Raw genomic sequence first — 18,426 nt, forward strand, 5'->3', positions numbered from 1 at the left:
GAAGAATAAGATCCAAGGGGCTCGATTTTTCTGTTAGTTTTCGTCATATGGGTTGTAACCAACAATGAAGCCAAGGAAAGCACAGGGGCATAGAGTCTCTAAATAAATACCCTAGAGGGAAATGTGGCGCTAGTGCCTACGGGGGTTCTCCTGAGAGTTGCCTTGAAGACGAGTACTTGAAGTACTTGAAGACGATTAGCAATTGTGACAGCTTACTCAGCCTTTTGAAAGAGTAAGAGAGTTAAGTGCCTGCTCGCTGCGAACGTGAGACTTTTCTCGCAGACGACAGGCACTAAACTCTCTCACTCTTTCGAAAGGCTGAGTCAGCTGTCACAATTGCTAATCGTCTTCAAGTACTTTTAAGCCCATCTGACGCAGTGCTGGCTAGGATGCTTGTGGCCTACTACAAGTATGCTTCATTATATTTTACATCGAAGCGTCCTGCAGCAGCTGTTATGATGTGGCTTTGCACTTACCCACTTTGTGACGGCAGACTACAGCCAGGAAACAGCAACCTTTCCTACCACAAGTAAGTCTGTGTTCTCAAAGCCCTAAATCACAAATTTCAATGAGCACATAAACGAGCAATGAATAATAAAGCCCTCAATAAAATTTGATGGTCAAATCACTAGAAGTCCAACTGTTTATGTCTTGTATCAGTACTGCCTTCTTCTTGCTCTTCTGAAGTTTCATAAAACATGTAACGCTACAGTGCCAATCTAACACATTTAACAAACCAAAGTCAAAACGGTCAAAACACGTTCTTTCAACATTTATGATGTCGTCGCTTTTTCGTGAGGGCTTCGGCACCACACTGTGACATAATCATCGGCCAGCTGCTGGCCCAGTCCGCTATCGCCACTTTGAGCAACAAAACAAAGGCAGAGAGCCTTGCATCGCACTGTCCCACTGCAGGTTATAGCAATTGCGCTAGGAGCGAAACCAAAACTGCAAAAAAAGGACGTGTAGACTAGTTCGCCACTCAACAGAATACCTATCCGTAGCCTGTACTTCTCGTCATTGCCATGATGGTTGAACGACCACAGCACCAGATTTCCCTCTAGTTACAGTCATATGAAACTGTATGCACAGTGGAAATAGTCTGTTACATTTAGTTAAAATGTAGAAATAGCCAGGATGAGGGAAATGAAAGTGCACAAATAGACAACTTGAAACAAGTGGGAGCTGTGTCCACATCTTCAACATCACGTGTGCGGTGCTTTATCAATTAAGCAGCCACAATGGCTATCCTCTTATCTACATTCTTGGGCATTTGTGCATGTGTACACGATTATAGTGGGAGTGTTAGCTAGCACTAATCACGGCTGTGGCGGAGGGTGTGGAACAGCATCCTTTTCCTCAGAATAATGATGATGATGATGATGATGATGATAATAATAATAATAATAATAGAAGAAGATATAGAAGTAGAATAAGTAGAAAAAGTAGTAGTAGTAGTGTAGTAGTAGCAGGAGTATTAGGTTAGCTAAACCTCGTCAGTCTAGTTTTTTCAGCACTCGATTTCATGTATGAGGCGAAACAACGTTAGTTAGTAGCAGGGGAAATTAAGGGCAAAGTTGTGCTTTTTGAATTTCACATCTGAATGTCACACTTTTCCAAGCATTCTTGCATGTTTGGGTCGTTTTCTGTACAGAGAAAGTGCTAAAAAATTCACTCCACTGAGTCTTTGGTTCTTTTGGAATGCAAAGTAATCCGTGTCTATAAAAAAACTGTTAATTACTCTGAAGTAGATGCTATCCAAATCTCATGATGTCACGAGAAGCCAGTGCAGGGACTTCCAGCCCACCTTGTGTTTTTACATTTTTTATTGCTTAACAAAACTCCACTCACAATATGACTGACGTTCCTGGTGTTCGAAGACTGTATCTTCAAGCTTAACCTTCCTCTTTCTTATTATTAACATTTGCAATACCTTTGTGATATACAAAGTAGCTATTCCATAGAATGCGTCGCAGGTTTAAAACAACTGGTCTGCAGAAGGCAAGAGCAGTGGTACTTCTTTCTATGAGTGCAATGCTTGCGTGCGTTACCCTGCTAAGCATGAGAATGTATGCAATACCCAAGAAAGTTATTTTGCTGTAGTACTGTCATTAGTGTTACCACCTATCCTATAGACAGTAAGCATAGGCAGTAAGCATGTATAGCATTGGTAGCAATTATATTGTTTCTACCTATGCTATAGACAACCAAATTTTATTAGCAGATGTGCTTTGCCTTGGCAGCATCTTGACAGACATGCTCACTTGCTTCATCATAGTGGAAGTGGAGGAAGTATTAGTGTAAAAATATTTTCTATGCTTCTTATGGTACAATGGCAACAATTAAAAAGCTAGCTATGACTCATTGTATATTTTTGTATATTTTGTGTATTTTGTATGTATATTTTTGACTCATTATTGTATTTTTTGGAGGGCACTCTCGCAAGCACTCTCGCAGGCACCCTCACCAGCACCGGTCATTCCAGCCCCTCATCACCACGGCAGCCGTCAACCCCCACTTTTATTTCCCCCCACCTTCCTGTCTGTGAAGTGCCTCCACACCTCCCGTGCTCCCCCTTCCTTTCTTTACAAAAGATCCTTTAAAAGCTGCACACCGCCACCCCCCGAAGAACAACCCCCTGAAGAAGGAGCCAAATGGGCTCCGAAACGTTGGGCTAATAAAATTCAGTTATTTGGTTGGAGTCAGTCTCAAGTCCTAATCAATTTCCCAACCAGACAGGCAATTGTGTCGAAATGTTTAGCTTCAAGTTGACAAGAATGCATAAAAAAACATAATAATAATAAATGGCGCTAAAAACAGTGATGAGAAAGGAGCAAGGTTACATGTCTTGGTAAGTACTGGTGCTATAGTCTTAAGATTTCTAAGGAGATGTGACTTCACTACTTCAACATATGTATTAAAATGTGCCATTAAAAGGTTGATTGGTACAAATGAGATAATTAGCGAAATTCAAATTAAAAATTTTCTTGCTGCTAATGCCCACTTGACCATGTAGCCAATATGCAAAAACGATGGTGGACTAGACAGAAGTTTTTTTTAAGTGTTACGCATAAGAAATAACACCTGGTATATAGTTTGCATCTGACTGTATTTTGATTTTCGCTCACACGGTATGTTCCATGTACAAGCCCTATGCCATCCTGTTGAAAGGAGAACTGATTCAAATAAACAATAAGAGGGAAAAGAAAAGGCAGAGGATGTGAATGATGAAAAAATAAAAACAAGATATTACGAAAGCAGCCTATTTAGGCTGTGCACAGATGTCAGTAAGCTGATATAGTGGGCAGACATATTGCACCCACACAGGGTTTTCTTCCGCAGCACTCTAAGAATGTAGCACAGGCAACAGCTATTTGCTTTCTTTCTTTATGAATGCGGCTGTGGCAAGTAGTGCATGCCATGCATCTACACTGGAAGGATGATGCCCATGGCCCGATTAGTGCATTGACAAAGTTTTCAGTCACATCCTGGTGATGTATAGAAAGAAGACAATGGCAGCAACATCATGGTTGTCGCTGGTGTGAGAATAATGGCTGCAAGCCGGTGCAGTGCTACTACAGCTAAGAATCCACAGTGTTCGACATCTAGTTCAGTCATTCATGCCTTCGAAGTGATGCCAAGAAAAAATACTAACTTGAACTAGATCCACAGGCTACACTTCCAGAATACCAAACAGACTGGCCTCACTGTAAGCAGAGACTGTGAAATTTCAGGCTTGCCATAGTAGATTTTCACTGCGCCTCCTAGGTGCTCATTATATATTTGTATATATGAGCGAATTATACTACATTTGAAAGCAGGCCCATGGAGTCAACCTAGCAACATTAGCAAACTTTTGAAATGTGCGAAAAAAAAACGCCCACGCACGCAAGCACGCACACATGCGTCCGCACACACACACACACACACACACACACACACACACACACACACACACACACACACACACACACACACACAGTGAAGTTTTTAACATCAGACTGATGTCAGAGCTTGTGCATAAAATATCAAGAAAGACATTTTGCCATGATTTCCTCTACTAATCAGCTTTTTTTTTTCATGCCAGAAGTATGGCAAGTAGAGTTTTAAAAGAATTGCCATCTAAACAGATCTTGTGTTTTTTTTTCAATTTAGCATCCCATTTTCTCACTGTGACATGGACAATGCTGCGATCTACAGTTGACAGTAGGGCAGCAGGTATGCAAGGAATTTGATGAATGCCACTCAGTTAGTGCTCCAGGCATACAAGTGTTTAACAAGCTCAGATGTTAAATGCCATGCCTGTCGCACACTGTACGGCTGTCGCAAAGCAATTCATCAGGACGTGCTGTGTTTCCACATAACGAATTAAGGAAGCAGCTTTACGAATCCAGCTGGATTCTCTTTACAGGTGCATCTGAACATAGAACTTATGAATAAAAAGATTTTGATAGAGTTGTTTGCCTGGTTGAGTTGATTCGTTGAAGTTGACAAGCCCTCCAAAGAAAACGAGAATTTATTACCCTGAACATTATGATGAAGAAATTACGGCCACTGACCAAGTCAAGGTGAAAAAACACACAGAGACGTTTCGGGACCCGTACGGGTTCCTTGATCACACATGTTACCTGACCAGACGAACTTTCGTCGAACTCTTGACTATATACCCTGAACATTGTGTTTCCAACTTAACTCTCACAAGCAAGAAGCCCAGATGTTTCTGAAATGCAGGCTTTTACCCTTTCAAAGTCACTGATGTGCTGGTATGTTTTTGAATTTCTGTCTTGCCATGTTCCTTTTGTCATATAGGAATGCCAGGACTACACCAAGAGAGCAATGCAAAGCTGTCTTTTCATTCGCTCATATTTCCTTTGCCTTATTATCTCAAAATTTTAATTAAACAGACCAATTAAATTCCCCTGGTTTCATTGTCTGATCCTCTGTATTTGTGCGACTAACAAGAAAGTAGAGTCCCTTGGATCCCCTTGTCCTTCTAACTAAAGAAAGAAGAGACGTGCATGCTCAGACGATCCACACTTCATGCTATTATCTGTGCCATTCTTCTATTTCTACGCAACCAAAATAAACTGTTGTGTTCGTTCCATAAAATCCGAATAAAAACCCGACGCTGGGGGTGTGTCACCTCATAAAAGTCTCTACACTGAAAGAGTTAGACCTAGTTTAGGTCGCCGAAACTGCCTGCGTTACAAAGAACTGTAGCATCCACCAAGTGAGAAAAAAAGATACCTGCTTTGGTTTGTACTCCACTTTTACTCATGCTATAAGTGCTGCTATTGTTATTCAGAAACAGCCCTCTGCTTTGCGCAGCTAAACCAAAAACAGTACTGTAAGATTCAGGTCTACACAGCAGACAAAAACACACTAACTATTACATCATACGACTGTGACTAACGAAAATAGAGCCCCTTGATCCAGATTTTCTTCTTACCATTGCATAGTAATGGTCTCGGCATTGGCTGTGTCGACGCCAAGAGAGAGAGAGACAAAAGGGAAGGAAAGACAGGAAGGTTAGCCAGTGTAAATACCGGCTGGCTACCCTGTGCTGGGGAAAGGGGTAAAGGGAATAAAAGGAGAAGGAAGAGAGAAGAAAAAAAAAACAAGAAAAATGCAAACAGTAACGTGATGTTACGTGCAACAATAGTCAGAGGCGTTCGCACAATTCACATGTCCTTAAGAATTTGAGCAAAGCCCTTAAGGCCTTGAGTGCCGAAAGCCATCTGGACCAGTGTCCTAGAAGTTTCTCTTCTGTGAAGGGGCAATTGTCCAGTTTTTCGAGCATGGTCACGAGCACTTTTCTTTGCACATTGTAACGTGGACAGTCACAGAGGAGGTGCGTGATCGTCTCTTCGCAGCCGCAGGTGTCGCAAGCAGGGCTGTCGGCCATTCCAATACGGAAGGAATAGGAGTTCGTGAATGCCACGCCGAGCCATAGGTGGCACAGAAGTGTTGCTTCCGCTCGTGGCAACCCTGGTGGAAGACAGAGTTGCAAACTTGGATCCAATCTGTGAAGACGTGTGTTAGTGAATTCGCTGGCGTTCCACAGAGTTAGCGTAAGCTCGCGTGCGAGGGAGCGAAGACTTGTGGCTGCATCTGTTCTTGACAGCGGTATGGGTACAATCTGGGCACCATGATGGGCCGACCGGGCAGCGTCATCCGCACTGTCATTTCCCGAAATTCCACAGTGACCCGGTATCCACTGGTAGATGATATTGTGTCCCTTGTCGACTGCGCAATGGTGGAGTAGTCGGATGTCTGCGACTAATTGTACATTTGGTCCGTGGTTGAAAGGGGACAGCAGAAACTGGAGAGCTGCCTTTGAATCACAAAAGATGGACCATGAATGTGGTGAATTGGGGCCTATAAACTCCAGAGCAGCATGGATAGCTGCGAGTTCTGTAGCCGTCGATGATGTAACGTGAGATGTCTTGAATTTGATAGTGACAGATTGAGCGGGAAGTACCACTGCTCCAGCTGAACTATTACAGGAGACAGAACCGTCCGTGTAAACGTGAGTGCGTTCGTTGTGTTTTTCATGTAAGAATGAAAGGACGGTTTGTTTGAGGGCGATAGATGACATTTCCGTTTTCTTTTGATGCCGGGGATAACAAGAAGGGCCTGGAGTGGATGCAGGCACCACAGCGGTAGAGATGGCCATGCTGCATGTGTGAAGTCTGACGGTAAACTTCCGTGGTTGGCGGCAATAATTCTGCTAAACGCTCAACGAGGTCGAGCGGCAGGAAGGGAGGCGAGATGATGCGATGGAAGTCGGGCAAAGTTCCTGATGTGCACCCGTAAGGAGTCGACATGAATATACGTATGGATAGGGTGGTCATGCGCAATGGCTATTGTTGCTGCCGTTGATGCACACTTCGGAAGGCCAAGACAAATTCTCAGAGCTTGAGCTTGTACAGATTGGAGGGCTCGGAGGTTGGTCTTACCGGTCCCACCTAGTACAGGTAAGCTGTAGCGCAGGAGACCCAAGAACAGTGCGTTATAGAGTTGGAGCATTGCACTCACAGACGCACCCCATGACTTCATGCCAAGAGGTAGCATATGAAGGTATATGGGCCAGTTGCCTGCTCCTAAACTTGCTCACCATGCGATGCCTGTGGCTAAAAGGAGTATCCGTCGCCTTGGCCACGGTAAATGCTGGTTAACACTCCCAAGGCTAACATTGTAGGCTCACACAAACGCCCAAGAAAGTGGAAGGAAGGACAGCCACTGCGGCAGCTCAATAAGTAGAGCACCGCATGTACAATGCGGAAGATATGGGTTTGGCTCCCACCTGCGGCAAGCTGTCTTTTCATTCACTCATACTTCCTTTTCCTTATTATCTCTAAATTTTAATTAAACAGAACAATTTCCTTCCCCTAGCCTTTCTCTGGTGCCACTGTCTGATCCTCTGTATGCGTGTGACTAACAAGAAAGCAGAGTCCCTTGAATTCTTTTGTACTTCTCACTCAAAAAAGAAGAGACAGATTATCCACACTTAATGCCCTAACTGTAAACAGTGGAAATGACAGTATGTGCACTAATTAGCCCTAAATCGACGAGCTTAATTTTGCGAGCACTGTACACCTAGCCACACGATCAGAGCACAAGTGGATGCATTGTTGATGTCTGATGCCTGTGAGAAGAACAAAAACAATTTGATTTCTGTTAAGTACAGCGCAATGGAGAAGGCTAGAAAAAGAAAAGGAAGCACTAATCTACAGGCTAGTCTATATAAATGCAGAGCTATTTCACATTCGGCTCAGCAACAATGATGGCAAGATAACTGGTTGCATATGCCCTGTGCTGCAACATCATTCAAAGTCAAATATGGAACTATAGCCAAGTCACAACTTGTTCAATAATGAGCCACGAATATGACAGCAGGGCAGCGATACACAAATTGCTTCCCACCGGGAATATGTCCCAGCAAATTATTGCATGACTTGGCTACAAGAGCATGCAGGTGTAGTGCATTGCCAAGACTTTCAGGGAATGCAATACATACAGGAAGATGTCACTGTGGACTCAGCCAAATGCAGAAAGAAAATAAAGTGCGAAAGAACAGTAGAATCCTGTTGGCAATTTAATCAACCACGATCCTGGGCTCAGCAAGAATGGCCTCACAAAAGCAATGGGCATGCCGAGGTCCACAATTAACCTGGCAGTGTGCGAAGCCATGCAGCACATGTTATTGTGGAGAATAAGCTTGATAGGGAGACAAAGGCCCATGCTCTCCAGAATGATCTGAAGCACACCAGCGTTAGGTTCCCGAGGTTCTTCTCAGATGAGAGCTTCATTCAAGACAGGATGGCGAACGCCCAAAATGACTGCTGGATACGACAGAATGCGACTGACATACACGGAGTCGTGCACCCTCACCTCTGTGATCGTGCTGGCGGTGGTGGACAGTGAGGGTGACACGAGTGCAGCCCACTATTCAATGTTTCAATGTGTTGGAGATGTACGGAGCCAATCTTACGTTTGATATTTCGCACATATTCGACACTACTGGTTGTTGAGAGGTGCTGCCCTGTCTATAGAGTCACCCAAAGTCAAATGAAACTGTGTTTCTGCTCACTGGGGTGCGCCGCTTGACTTGTTTACCTCAAAGAGATTGCTCATGTGGCTGTGTGTGCGTCGTCTGCTAACTTCAAGGCGTGCGTGGAGGAGATGCCGCCACTATCGCCTTTCCAGTAGCTTAGATACAGCCCTGTCCGGCCAAAGTATAAATACTAATAAGCTTTCCTTTTCTTTGCCTTCAGTAGCGGTTCCCCTTTTGGCTGTGGTTCACGTATTCCCGTACAATGGGGTGTCCACAGTCGTGACTTCAATATGGCCGCATGCCAGACATTTTACTCTTTCTCTTAATGTACAGTGTATTTGTGCGTATACTATTGATGCGAGTAAAGCATTTTTGAGATAAAATATTGCTTACAATAAATTTTGGTGTATTCACGAGATTTCAAAAGTTTCCCGCTACTGTGAACAACAGTAATAAAAAAAAAGTTAACCGTGAAGGCACGGTTTTGCGAAATAATTCAACCACCAATGTGTTAAACCCTGGATGGACAGAGGCACTGCATTCCAGCAGGACTCAACTCCTGTGCACAAGGCAAGGATCACAAAACTGTGGCTCTGTGACGACAGGCTCGACCCCTGGTTCCCCGACATGTGGCCCCCTTCCAGCCCCTAGTGCAACCCCCTTTTTCACTACATGTGTGGCATTGTTGAGGCAAAGGTCAATGCGACACTCCAAGATGGTGTTGTGGAGTTCCATAAAGCAGATGATGATGAACCTGGATAGAGTGAAAGTGAAGGAATGCCTACAGCTGTTGGGGTCTGGACTTGTGAGGGTCATGGCAGTTGACAAAGGTATACAGAACGGCTTCATCTAACAATGTTTTGCCAAACTCTGTACAAAGTTCTGTACAAGTACATTGGATTTTCCCTTCTAATTTGGATGTTTTTCTTTGCATATTGCAAATTCCTCATTTACCTCAATGAATCTAAACATGACTATAAAGTCTCGCCTAATCAAGTCAGCCAGTGGCACGACACACTGACAGTTGCAAAATATAGGGGACTGAAAAGTACAATGAGTTATCTTTATGCCAGAAATAACATATCAGCCACATTTAAGCTAAATCTTGCAACACTGATGCCTTCAGGTAGCACATGCGGGTTTATTGACAAGTTGCCTTCATCCAACGAGATCACGTACTCGTGACACCTGCAGCAGAACGGATGTTCCACACCCGCTGCCAAGGTTTTCAAGCGGTGGTGCTGGCCAACACTCCCACGGTTAGTTCTAGTAGTTCCACATAGATACCGCAGAAAGTGGATGGGTGAATGACGCTGCAGTAGCACAAGTGATAGAGCGTTGCACACGTAACGCGAAGACACAGGATCGTTCCCCACCTGCGGCAAATTGTTTCTTCATCCACCTTCATTTACATTAATTTATCATTTCTTTATTTCAATTAGTAAGTACAAGTAATTTCCCCTGTGTTGTCCTTGGTATCTTTGTTTGTTGGCTTCTTATGATACATTTAAGCTATAGTAACTTCAAAACATTTCTCAAAGTGATGGGTCTAAAGGCCAACCACTGCATCGAACTAAATTGGTGAAAAACACAGTAAGCGGCAAAAGAGTGTTAAAGAAAATGAGTAGTGGATAAGAAAGACACGGATATGCACAATCGTTTTGTTGGGAGAGTTGGCGGAAGCAGCAGCAAGTCTGCTTAGAAGAGATGTGCAAGGCAGCACCCGAAGGATGCAGTCACGGCTAAACCTGTTCGTCTTTTTCATGCAGGTCTTTGCCTCGTGCATCGACACTGCTTCTTTTCATCCCGTCGACTGTCAGTGTGCTGCGCCGTGGAATGAACGACATCACCATGTGCCAGTGACGATGCTCTTCCATGCCAACACTGGATTTCGCAACGACACCGATGGCTGCTGCAATGAACGTTGTCGGCATTCGCCATGGCTATCCCAAGTAACATCGACATCATCAAATTTCATGGAAACCGCCCCTCAAGATTTCTTCGCCAGTGGGCAAGGCAGCACCCGAAGGATGCAGTCACGGCTAAACCTGTTCGTCTTTTTCATGCAGGTCTTTGCCTCGTGCATCGACACTGCTTCTTTTCATCCCGTCGACTGTCAGTGTGCTGCGCCGTGGAATGAACGACATCACCATGTGCCAGTGACGATGCTCTTCCATGCCAACACTGGATTTCGCAACGACACCGATGGCTGCTGCAATGAACGTTGTCGGCATTCGCCATGGCTATCCCAAGTAACATCGACATCATCAAATTTCATGGAAACCGCCCCTCAAGATTTCTTCGCCAGTGGGCAAGGCAGCACCCGAAGGATGCAGTCACGGCTAAACCTGTTCGTCTTTTTCATGCAGGTTAGTAGATATCGCAATTCCTGTGAATTTAAAAGCGATTCCCTCTGTTTGGTTGTGCTGCCTTGCCCAGGCGTCTTGCTTGAATGTTTTGCTGAGTGTTTTGACTCATTTTGTCTGCTTGCACTGTTGTTAAGCGGGGACGTTGAGCTTAATCCAGGCCCAGGGATAGCAGATCAACTCGAAGAAATTCTCCGAAATCAAAAAGCTTCTTCATGTGAACTAAAGGCTATCGGAGTTAAGCTAGACTCGCACATTACCTCGACAAACGTGAGATTGTCTTCCATTGAAGGTAAACTGGAAGTGCTTTCACAGACAGCTAAAAGGATGGAGACATGCGAGCAAACGCTTGTGGAACTAAACGAAGAGATTGCTTCACTAAGGAGAAATGTGGACAACATTGAAAATTATTCTCGACGAAACAATCTGCTCGTGTATGGGATTCAGGAGTCTGAAGCAGAGACGGTAAATAGTCTTAAGGAACATATTCTAACAGAAATTTTTGAACGTAAACTTGAAATAAAAGTAGAGAGCCTAGAAAGTTTACACCGCCTAGGAAGAAAAGCGGTAGGGAAAGCGCGTCCGGTGATTATAAGGTTTTTTGACTTCACTGAAAAAGCGGAACTTCTCAGAAATGCTTCGAAGCTGAAGGGAACTCAAACGTACATTTCGGAAGACTTCTCACCTAGGCTAAGAACAATTAGAAAGCTGCTCTGGGCTACTGCTAAAGATAAGGCGCCTGAGGATAAAGTGTACCTTAAGTATGATAAATTAGTCATTAACAAAGAGGTCTACGCGTGGGACGAAAAGAAAAATCAAAGGTTTAAAGTACCTGAAGCCGCTTCACGCGGTATTGATCACAGTTATGAGAGCGGTGTAACGCAAGCCTCACAACCAGGGAAAAATGCAGGTCGTCCGCGAAGGAAACGCGCCAATGCTTCTAGTACTTGACAAGCCACAGGTTCAGAATCACTGTCTTTTTTTTACGCACATGGTTCTTCGAATCAAGCGAAGCATAAACCACCATCGATTAATATTAATGCCGGTAGTTGTCGTGACGTCAAGACGACCCCATCGCCAGATACGTGCCAGTTACGTGTGATATCCCTGAATGCTAGAAGCATTGTTAACAAAATAGATAGCCTTGAAGTTCTGCTCATTTCTTACGATCCTCACCTACTGGTGATTTCCGAGACATGGTTACATAGCGGTATTCTTGATGAAGAAATTGTGCCACCGGACTACGTCATATACAGACGCGATCGCGGCTCACGTGGTGGAGGCGTTGCTGTGATTGCGAAACGTGCAGTAAGCGTAACGCTGCTTGAACAAATTGATCAGCATGAAAGTTTGTTGTTGCACGTTACTGCGCATGGTCTCACTTTTCTTCTTTGTGCTGTGTATCGTGCCCCTGATGCAGCGGATTCTTTCATGTATAGTTTATTTGACCGCTTACTGCCTTACCAAAACAGGAACTTAATTATTACCGGTGATTTTAATTTCCCTGCTATTGATTGGGATAAACCGTATTATGGCCTGTCTGCCTCATGTGATATTATTCTTGATCTGATGTTTTCTTTAAACCTTAAGCAAACCGTCCATGCATACACCAGAGAGACATCTGTCTTAGACCTTTTCTTTGTTAGTCAAACCTTTTTTGATGGAGTGCTTAGTGTTGAAGCTGGAATCTCGGACCATCGTCTCTTGTTCTTCTGTTGTGTTTCGTCAGTTGTTGCCGGGATGCGACCGATTAAAATGATCAAGGACTACGCACGCGCTGACGATAACGCAATCATCGACTCTTTACAATCACAGTTAGATAACCCTAGCAGCGATGACCTTCATAGTTTATGGCAGCACTTTAAGAATACAGTACAGTATACTATAGAACATTTTGTTCCCCTTAGAAAGGTTTGTATTAATCGCCGCAATCCTTGGATAAGTCGCGAAATTATTCAAATGAAACGTAAAGTAAGGCGCTGTAGGAAGAAAAAATTACCTTGTCCGCAACACTTCCAGGTTCTAAAAGAGGAACTTGCCTATAAGTTAAAACTAGCAAAGTCACGTTATTTTGACACGACGCTTCCCGAATTTATCAGAAGTGATCCCCAAAAATTTTGGAATTTCCTAGGTCGCAGGACTGACCACTTGACCAAAATTCAAGTTAATAACAGCGTTGTAACCGACTCCACGATCATAGCGCAAAGTTTTAACTCGTATTTTCAAAGCGTGTTCCTTGTGGAACGGGCAACCACAGCAAGAATTCCAGTTGAAGATCCTGGTGACGTACCAACTATCTCTGTGGACGGTGTTGTGTGTATGCTGCGTAAACTCGCAGATAAAAAATCCGCGGGTCCCGATGGGCTTCCAAATGCCTTTTTGAAGCGTTTTGCAGCACAGGTATCTGTTTGCTTAACGAGGATCTTTCAAGTCTCGTTACTATCGGGAGATGTACCGGAGGACTGGAGGATGGCCCGCGTTGTGCCAATTCTAAAAAAAGGGGACAAGCTAACCATTTCTAATTATCGGCCAATCTCAATCACTTCCTCTTGTTGCAAGCTGCTTGAACACATAGTATCGGGTTATCTTAACTCTTATCTTGCTGAAAATAACATTTTATCACCTGCACAACATGGCTTTCGGAAAGAAATGTCCACTGTGACACAGTTAGTTACAACAATTCATGATTTTTCTGTTGTGCTTGATAAATCGGGGCAGATTGATGTACTTATTTTAGATTTCCGCAAGGCATTTGACACAGTTCCCCACAGTAAACTTATTTATAAACTGGAAAGTATTGGCGTCCCTACTTACCTTGTTAATTGGATTAATGCTTATTTAAAACACAGGACACAGTACGTGGAGGTTAACGGTTGTAAATCTGAAGTGCTTCCAGTTACGTCAGGTGTACCCCAAGGAAGCGTTTTAGGCCCACTGCTATTCTTAATTTATATTAATGATTTGCCGGCTGCTATTTCCGAAAATGTCTCTGTCAAGCTTTTTGCAGATGACTGCATTCTCTTCAAGAGCATAAACGAGCGTAATGATCATTACCTCTTACAAAATTCACTATTAGCTGTTCATCAATGGTGCCTTAAATGGAATATGCAACTTAACCTAGATAAAACTGTCCTCTTGCGAATTTCGCGCAAAAAACAGGTTTCTCCTTTCTCTTACAGCCTTCTAAATCATTCTATTATGGAGGTCACACATCATAAATACTTAGGGGTTACAATAACAAACGATTTAACTTGGTCTGAGCATATTTCAGACATTTGTTCCTCATCATTTTCCAAGCTGTGCTTTCTGAGGCGGAAGCTTAGAGGCGCTCCAAGTAAGCTTAAACGTCTTGCATACATAACATTTATCAGATCAAAATTAGAGTACGCGTCGGTCTTATGGGACCCGTTCATAAAGAAGGACATTTACCAGCTTGAGATGGTGCAAAGGAAAGCGATTAGGTTTATTTATAACAAATACAGAAGGCTTGATTCACCTACGACACTAATGAAAACAAATAACATCCAACTACTTCAAGTACGTAGGAAAATGTCCCGTTTGTTGTTTTTGCATAACCTTTTAGCACATAAACTAAACATTTCGCATCCCACAGAACTTAAACAGTTATCGTCTAGACGAACACACCACACAGGAAGTCATTTACTGGAACCAATTTTTGCAAGAACTGAAACATTCAAACACAGTTTTTTTCCGAGGACCGTTTCCGACTGGAACTGTCTTCCAGGGGCCATCTTCCAGTCCGCTAATTTTGTTAAAGCTCTAGAAGAGCATTTGTTTGAGTGAATGAGAGCTGCATATGTGCGAAAGCATACATATATATGAATATGTACATGTGTATACATATTTTTCTGCTTGTCTGTTAGCGGCAATCTGTTAAACTGCCGTTCTTTCTTTTTATTTTTTGATGTTCCAGTGTATTTACATGCCTTGTATAGCCCCTCCTGCATGGGCCATAACTGTTGGCCTGCAGTATTCTGAAATAAATAAATAAATATCAGCAGATAAGCAATCCTTTGATGGCCATACTTCATCCTTGTGATAAGTAGCACCCAGTATGTTTCGTGGTGATAAGCATATGTGTGGCGATAAGTGTACATGGTGCTCCAAATGGCTGCAATGAAAAGAACCCAAAAACTGCAGTGTATAGGTAAAGGTCTTTTCCTGCTGTTTCATTGATGATATTGGAAAGGATGACAACGTTAGATTTAGTAACAAATTGCAATACTATCCTCTAGATTGTTACAGACTAGGCAAAGATATCTTTTCTGAAAGACAGACACATGTAATATATCTTTTAACTCAATAGTTTGTCCAGTGACTTTATAAAATGTGGGGCACGTTTCATACAAATGTGTATACATGGTCTTCTTCAATAAGGTCCAGCAGGAACCTACATGATGCTGGTGATAGATCCAGTGATAATAATCCAATAGGATGGTTAGATGAAGCCGCAGTTTGGACAGGTACTGGTTCTCCAATATTTATTAGAAGGTGAACTGAGTCACCAAGGCCTACTGGAATGCACAATAGTTCAGATTTTAACAAAATATTGCACTGTATGAGGCAAGTTCAGACTTAAAGATGAGAACAGATCTATGATGTGGCACAGAGCCTTTGGACATGCCCCAAGAGCAAACATTGAGTGATTTACTACACCTTACAAGTAAATCTCTACTTTGGCCTTAGTTCTTTTTCCAGCGTTCAGCAACACTGCATTCGAGTCACTCAACAGTTCAACATTTCTCAGCACACTACTGCCTTGAAGAGCTAAATCGGTAAAAGCTCACCTGAAGTGAAGGCCCTGTAGCATATAAATCATAAATGAAGAATCGATATCAAGTGATGTACTATTAATCATATATATGGTAGAGACCCTAAGCTCTTGAATATTTGCTTGTGGGGCACCAGCGTTTACAGGATGCATTCCCTGTTTAAAATTTTCAATCTGAATGTACTGTTTTTAAGCTAGACAGATATGACTGAACAAAACATAAGAAACATCCTTGTCTCTTTTTTAAAGAGAGAATGTAATGCTGATACAGTTGTTTTTGCATCAAAAAGATCGCGAAAATTATTAATTACCTTAACTAAATTCATTAACCAACTAACATTAATTACTCACTGCATTCATATGGGGAGCTACAGGATCCGGTAATTATCAGAAACTTAGCCTCACTCAAAGTTGAACTTTTCGATCTACTGAGGGCTCTTATGCCAAGCCATACGACCTACCCTTTACAAAACACTATACTAAATGCAAATTATATATATTTTGCATTTAGTATAGTGTTTTGTAAAGCGTAGATCTTATGGCCTGGCATAAGAGCCCTCAGTAGATCGAAAAGTTCAACTTTGATTGAGGCTAAGTTTCTGATAATTACCGGATCCTGTAGCTCCCCATATGAATGCAGTGAGTAATTAATGTTAGTTGGTTAATGAATTTAGTTAAGGTAATTAATAATTTTCGCGATCTATCTATCTATCTATCTATCTATATATATATATATATATATATACTGTCTGCTCAAACATATTCACAAAAGTCGTTTATACTCCACTGCTGCAGATAATACATCTAGTAAGTATGTTTCTTGGTAGAAGCAAATCCCCGTCAGGCAGAGCCTGTTCTTTTCCTTGAAAAGAAAAACTTCGAACTGTTCACTTAAATTTACGTATTTCTTATATTCTTAAGTTCCATGTTCTGAAATACAGGTCAGCAGACCAAACTAGTTGTGAGATTGAATAACTAACAATTTTCGGCGCGGTGTTTCTCATATGCTCCGGCTTTGCGGGTCGGACTCGGCTGCATCGAGTTTAGCAAAAGCGCCGACAGCTGATATGCACTGGCAGCCGCTGCGTTGCGACCACGGTTGCGACCACCGCACAGCTAACGACAAATCGCATGCACGCTTGAGCAGTTTTTACACGGCCAAGAAGCTGCGGGTACTATTACCTGTTTGTACAGCGCGTACAACTTGAGCTTCACGTCGTTCGACGGCTCTTCGGGCACCTTGTCGAGGTTGGCGACGGCGTCGTTGAAACGTTCGAGGGGCGAGGCGGCCGACGAAGACCACAGGGCTGCGTTAACCCTGCGGTAAAAGGATAAACAAATAAATATAAGGAAGAAAAAAAATCGAGAGAATGACGCGATCGCAAGGAAATGACCTCGAGCATTGGAACCATGCACGCGACAGAAGTGAAAACCGGCTCGGCGTATATGATAATGATACGATGTGCCTTCTGAACCGATGTCGTGTCGTCGCGAACTACACCGATCAGTTAGCGTGGGGTAGAGCACAATATTAAGAAACCTTGCCTGTACAAGCATGGGCGGATGGCCAGTCTCCGCGCTAGGGTCAACATTGTTTCTCACACAACTCGTCAGCAATCGCCAGCGCAAAACTTTCCTCTTATTATTCGGTCAGATGTGCTGGCGCAGTTGTGTTCGTTGTGTCACTCGAAGATCCCTAGCAGCTCTGCGCTCTTCTCACGGATGTTCAGTATCACCAAAAGTCGCGTAGGAAAAGGAGAAGAGCAGCGACCTTTCCTCCGTCAAGCGATTCGATATCGCGTCTGCACTGCTGGCAGCGCGTCACCGCCAGTACCCGCTACGACAGCTTCCTTTTTATAAACGATATACAAGTGACAGTTACAATGACAAGCGGACGCCGTAACAGTTTACGTGAATACCTGCTGCTGTGATCGCAGCGCAAGGGAAGGAGAGAAAGAGGAATGGAACTTACAAACTTCACAAACAAAAAATTATACAAATAACCAAAACCATCACATGCCAAAACAACTGTGAGGAGGGACTGGTTGTGCGTGCGAAGCAGCCAATCACAGTTTAGTATTCACATGCTCCAGTATTATTAAATTGTGGTTTCGATTTCGGTTTCTACTTGAGAGTGCGTCTGACGAGGTGTACTCGCCTGACACTTCAAAATAACTTAGCGCCCAATAAAGCTGCCTAAATATCTGGCTGCACCATAGAGCTATGTTACACGGACACTTTAATCTCTCCTTACGGAGATCGGTCTGTTGGAAACTTTTCGAATGCGTTCGAAGTATGCCTGAAAATGGATTGTAGCAGCGTTTGATCTGCGGTATTCAGCGTTAAGTTTCACCTTCGTCAAAGAACTCAAGTATGCTCAAAACATGACTTCCAACTACTTTCAACTATGAAACCTATGCTCGAAAGCAACCACGAGTCAAATATTTTCGGTTATGGCTTGTTGCTATGGCAGTGATCCTTTCGGGCGCAGTGACGCTACGCAAGTTACGCAGACAGGAGTCGCCATAACCAAAACATATAGATTTTTAGAAAGAAAAATAAATAATAAAGATTACTCACGTGGAGCTGTAGATACGCTAATAAAAGAACAAAAGGACTTTGTGTTACAAGCAGGCCGCTGCAGTCGCTAGCGCACTCCTGAGTTGCGCACGCTAGTTACGCTTTTGCGCCGCGGTACTCGAAGCTCGATA

At 43.2% G+C, this 18,426-nt stretch overlaps 1 protein-coding gene across 2 annotated transcripts in view; it reads right to left on the bottom strand.

Moving 5' to 3' along the window:
- The window catches only part of Dci (Dodecenoyl-CoA delta-isomerase), a 34,815-nt gene extending 17,012 nt beyond the window's left edge, over positions 1–17,803 (bottom strand). The window contains exons 1-2 of one of the 2 annotated variants that reach the window (XM_070540913.1): positions 17,688–17,803; positions 16,898–17,033 (exon numbers count right to left, since the gene is read on the bottom strand). Coding sequence is in view for 1 of the 2 variants with exons in the window: in XM_070540912.1 (XP_070397013.1) it covers positions 16,898–17,033; positions 17,261–17,307 (183 nt within the window). In the remaining variant the exon portion in view is untranslated. Of the gene's footprint in view, positions 1–16,897; positions 17,034–17,260; positions 17,629–17,687 lie in introns of those variants that run through there. The other variant, XM_070540912.1, reaches the window with a different exon arrangement.
- Between the last annotated feature and the right edge of the window lie 623 nt (positions 17,804–18,426).

Source organism: Dermacentor albipictus, chromosome 6 (assembly GCF_038994185.2).
Source record: "Dermacentor albipictus isolate Rhodes 1998 colony chromosome 6, USDA_Dalb.pri_finalv2, whole genome shotgun sequence".
Classification (NCBI taxonomy): domain Eukaryota; kingdom Metazoa; phylum Arthropoda; class Arachnida; order Ixodida; family Ixodidae; genus Dermacentor; species Dermacentor albipictus.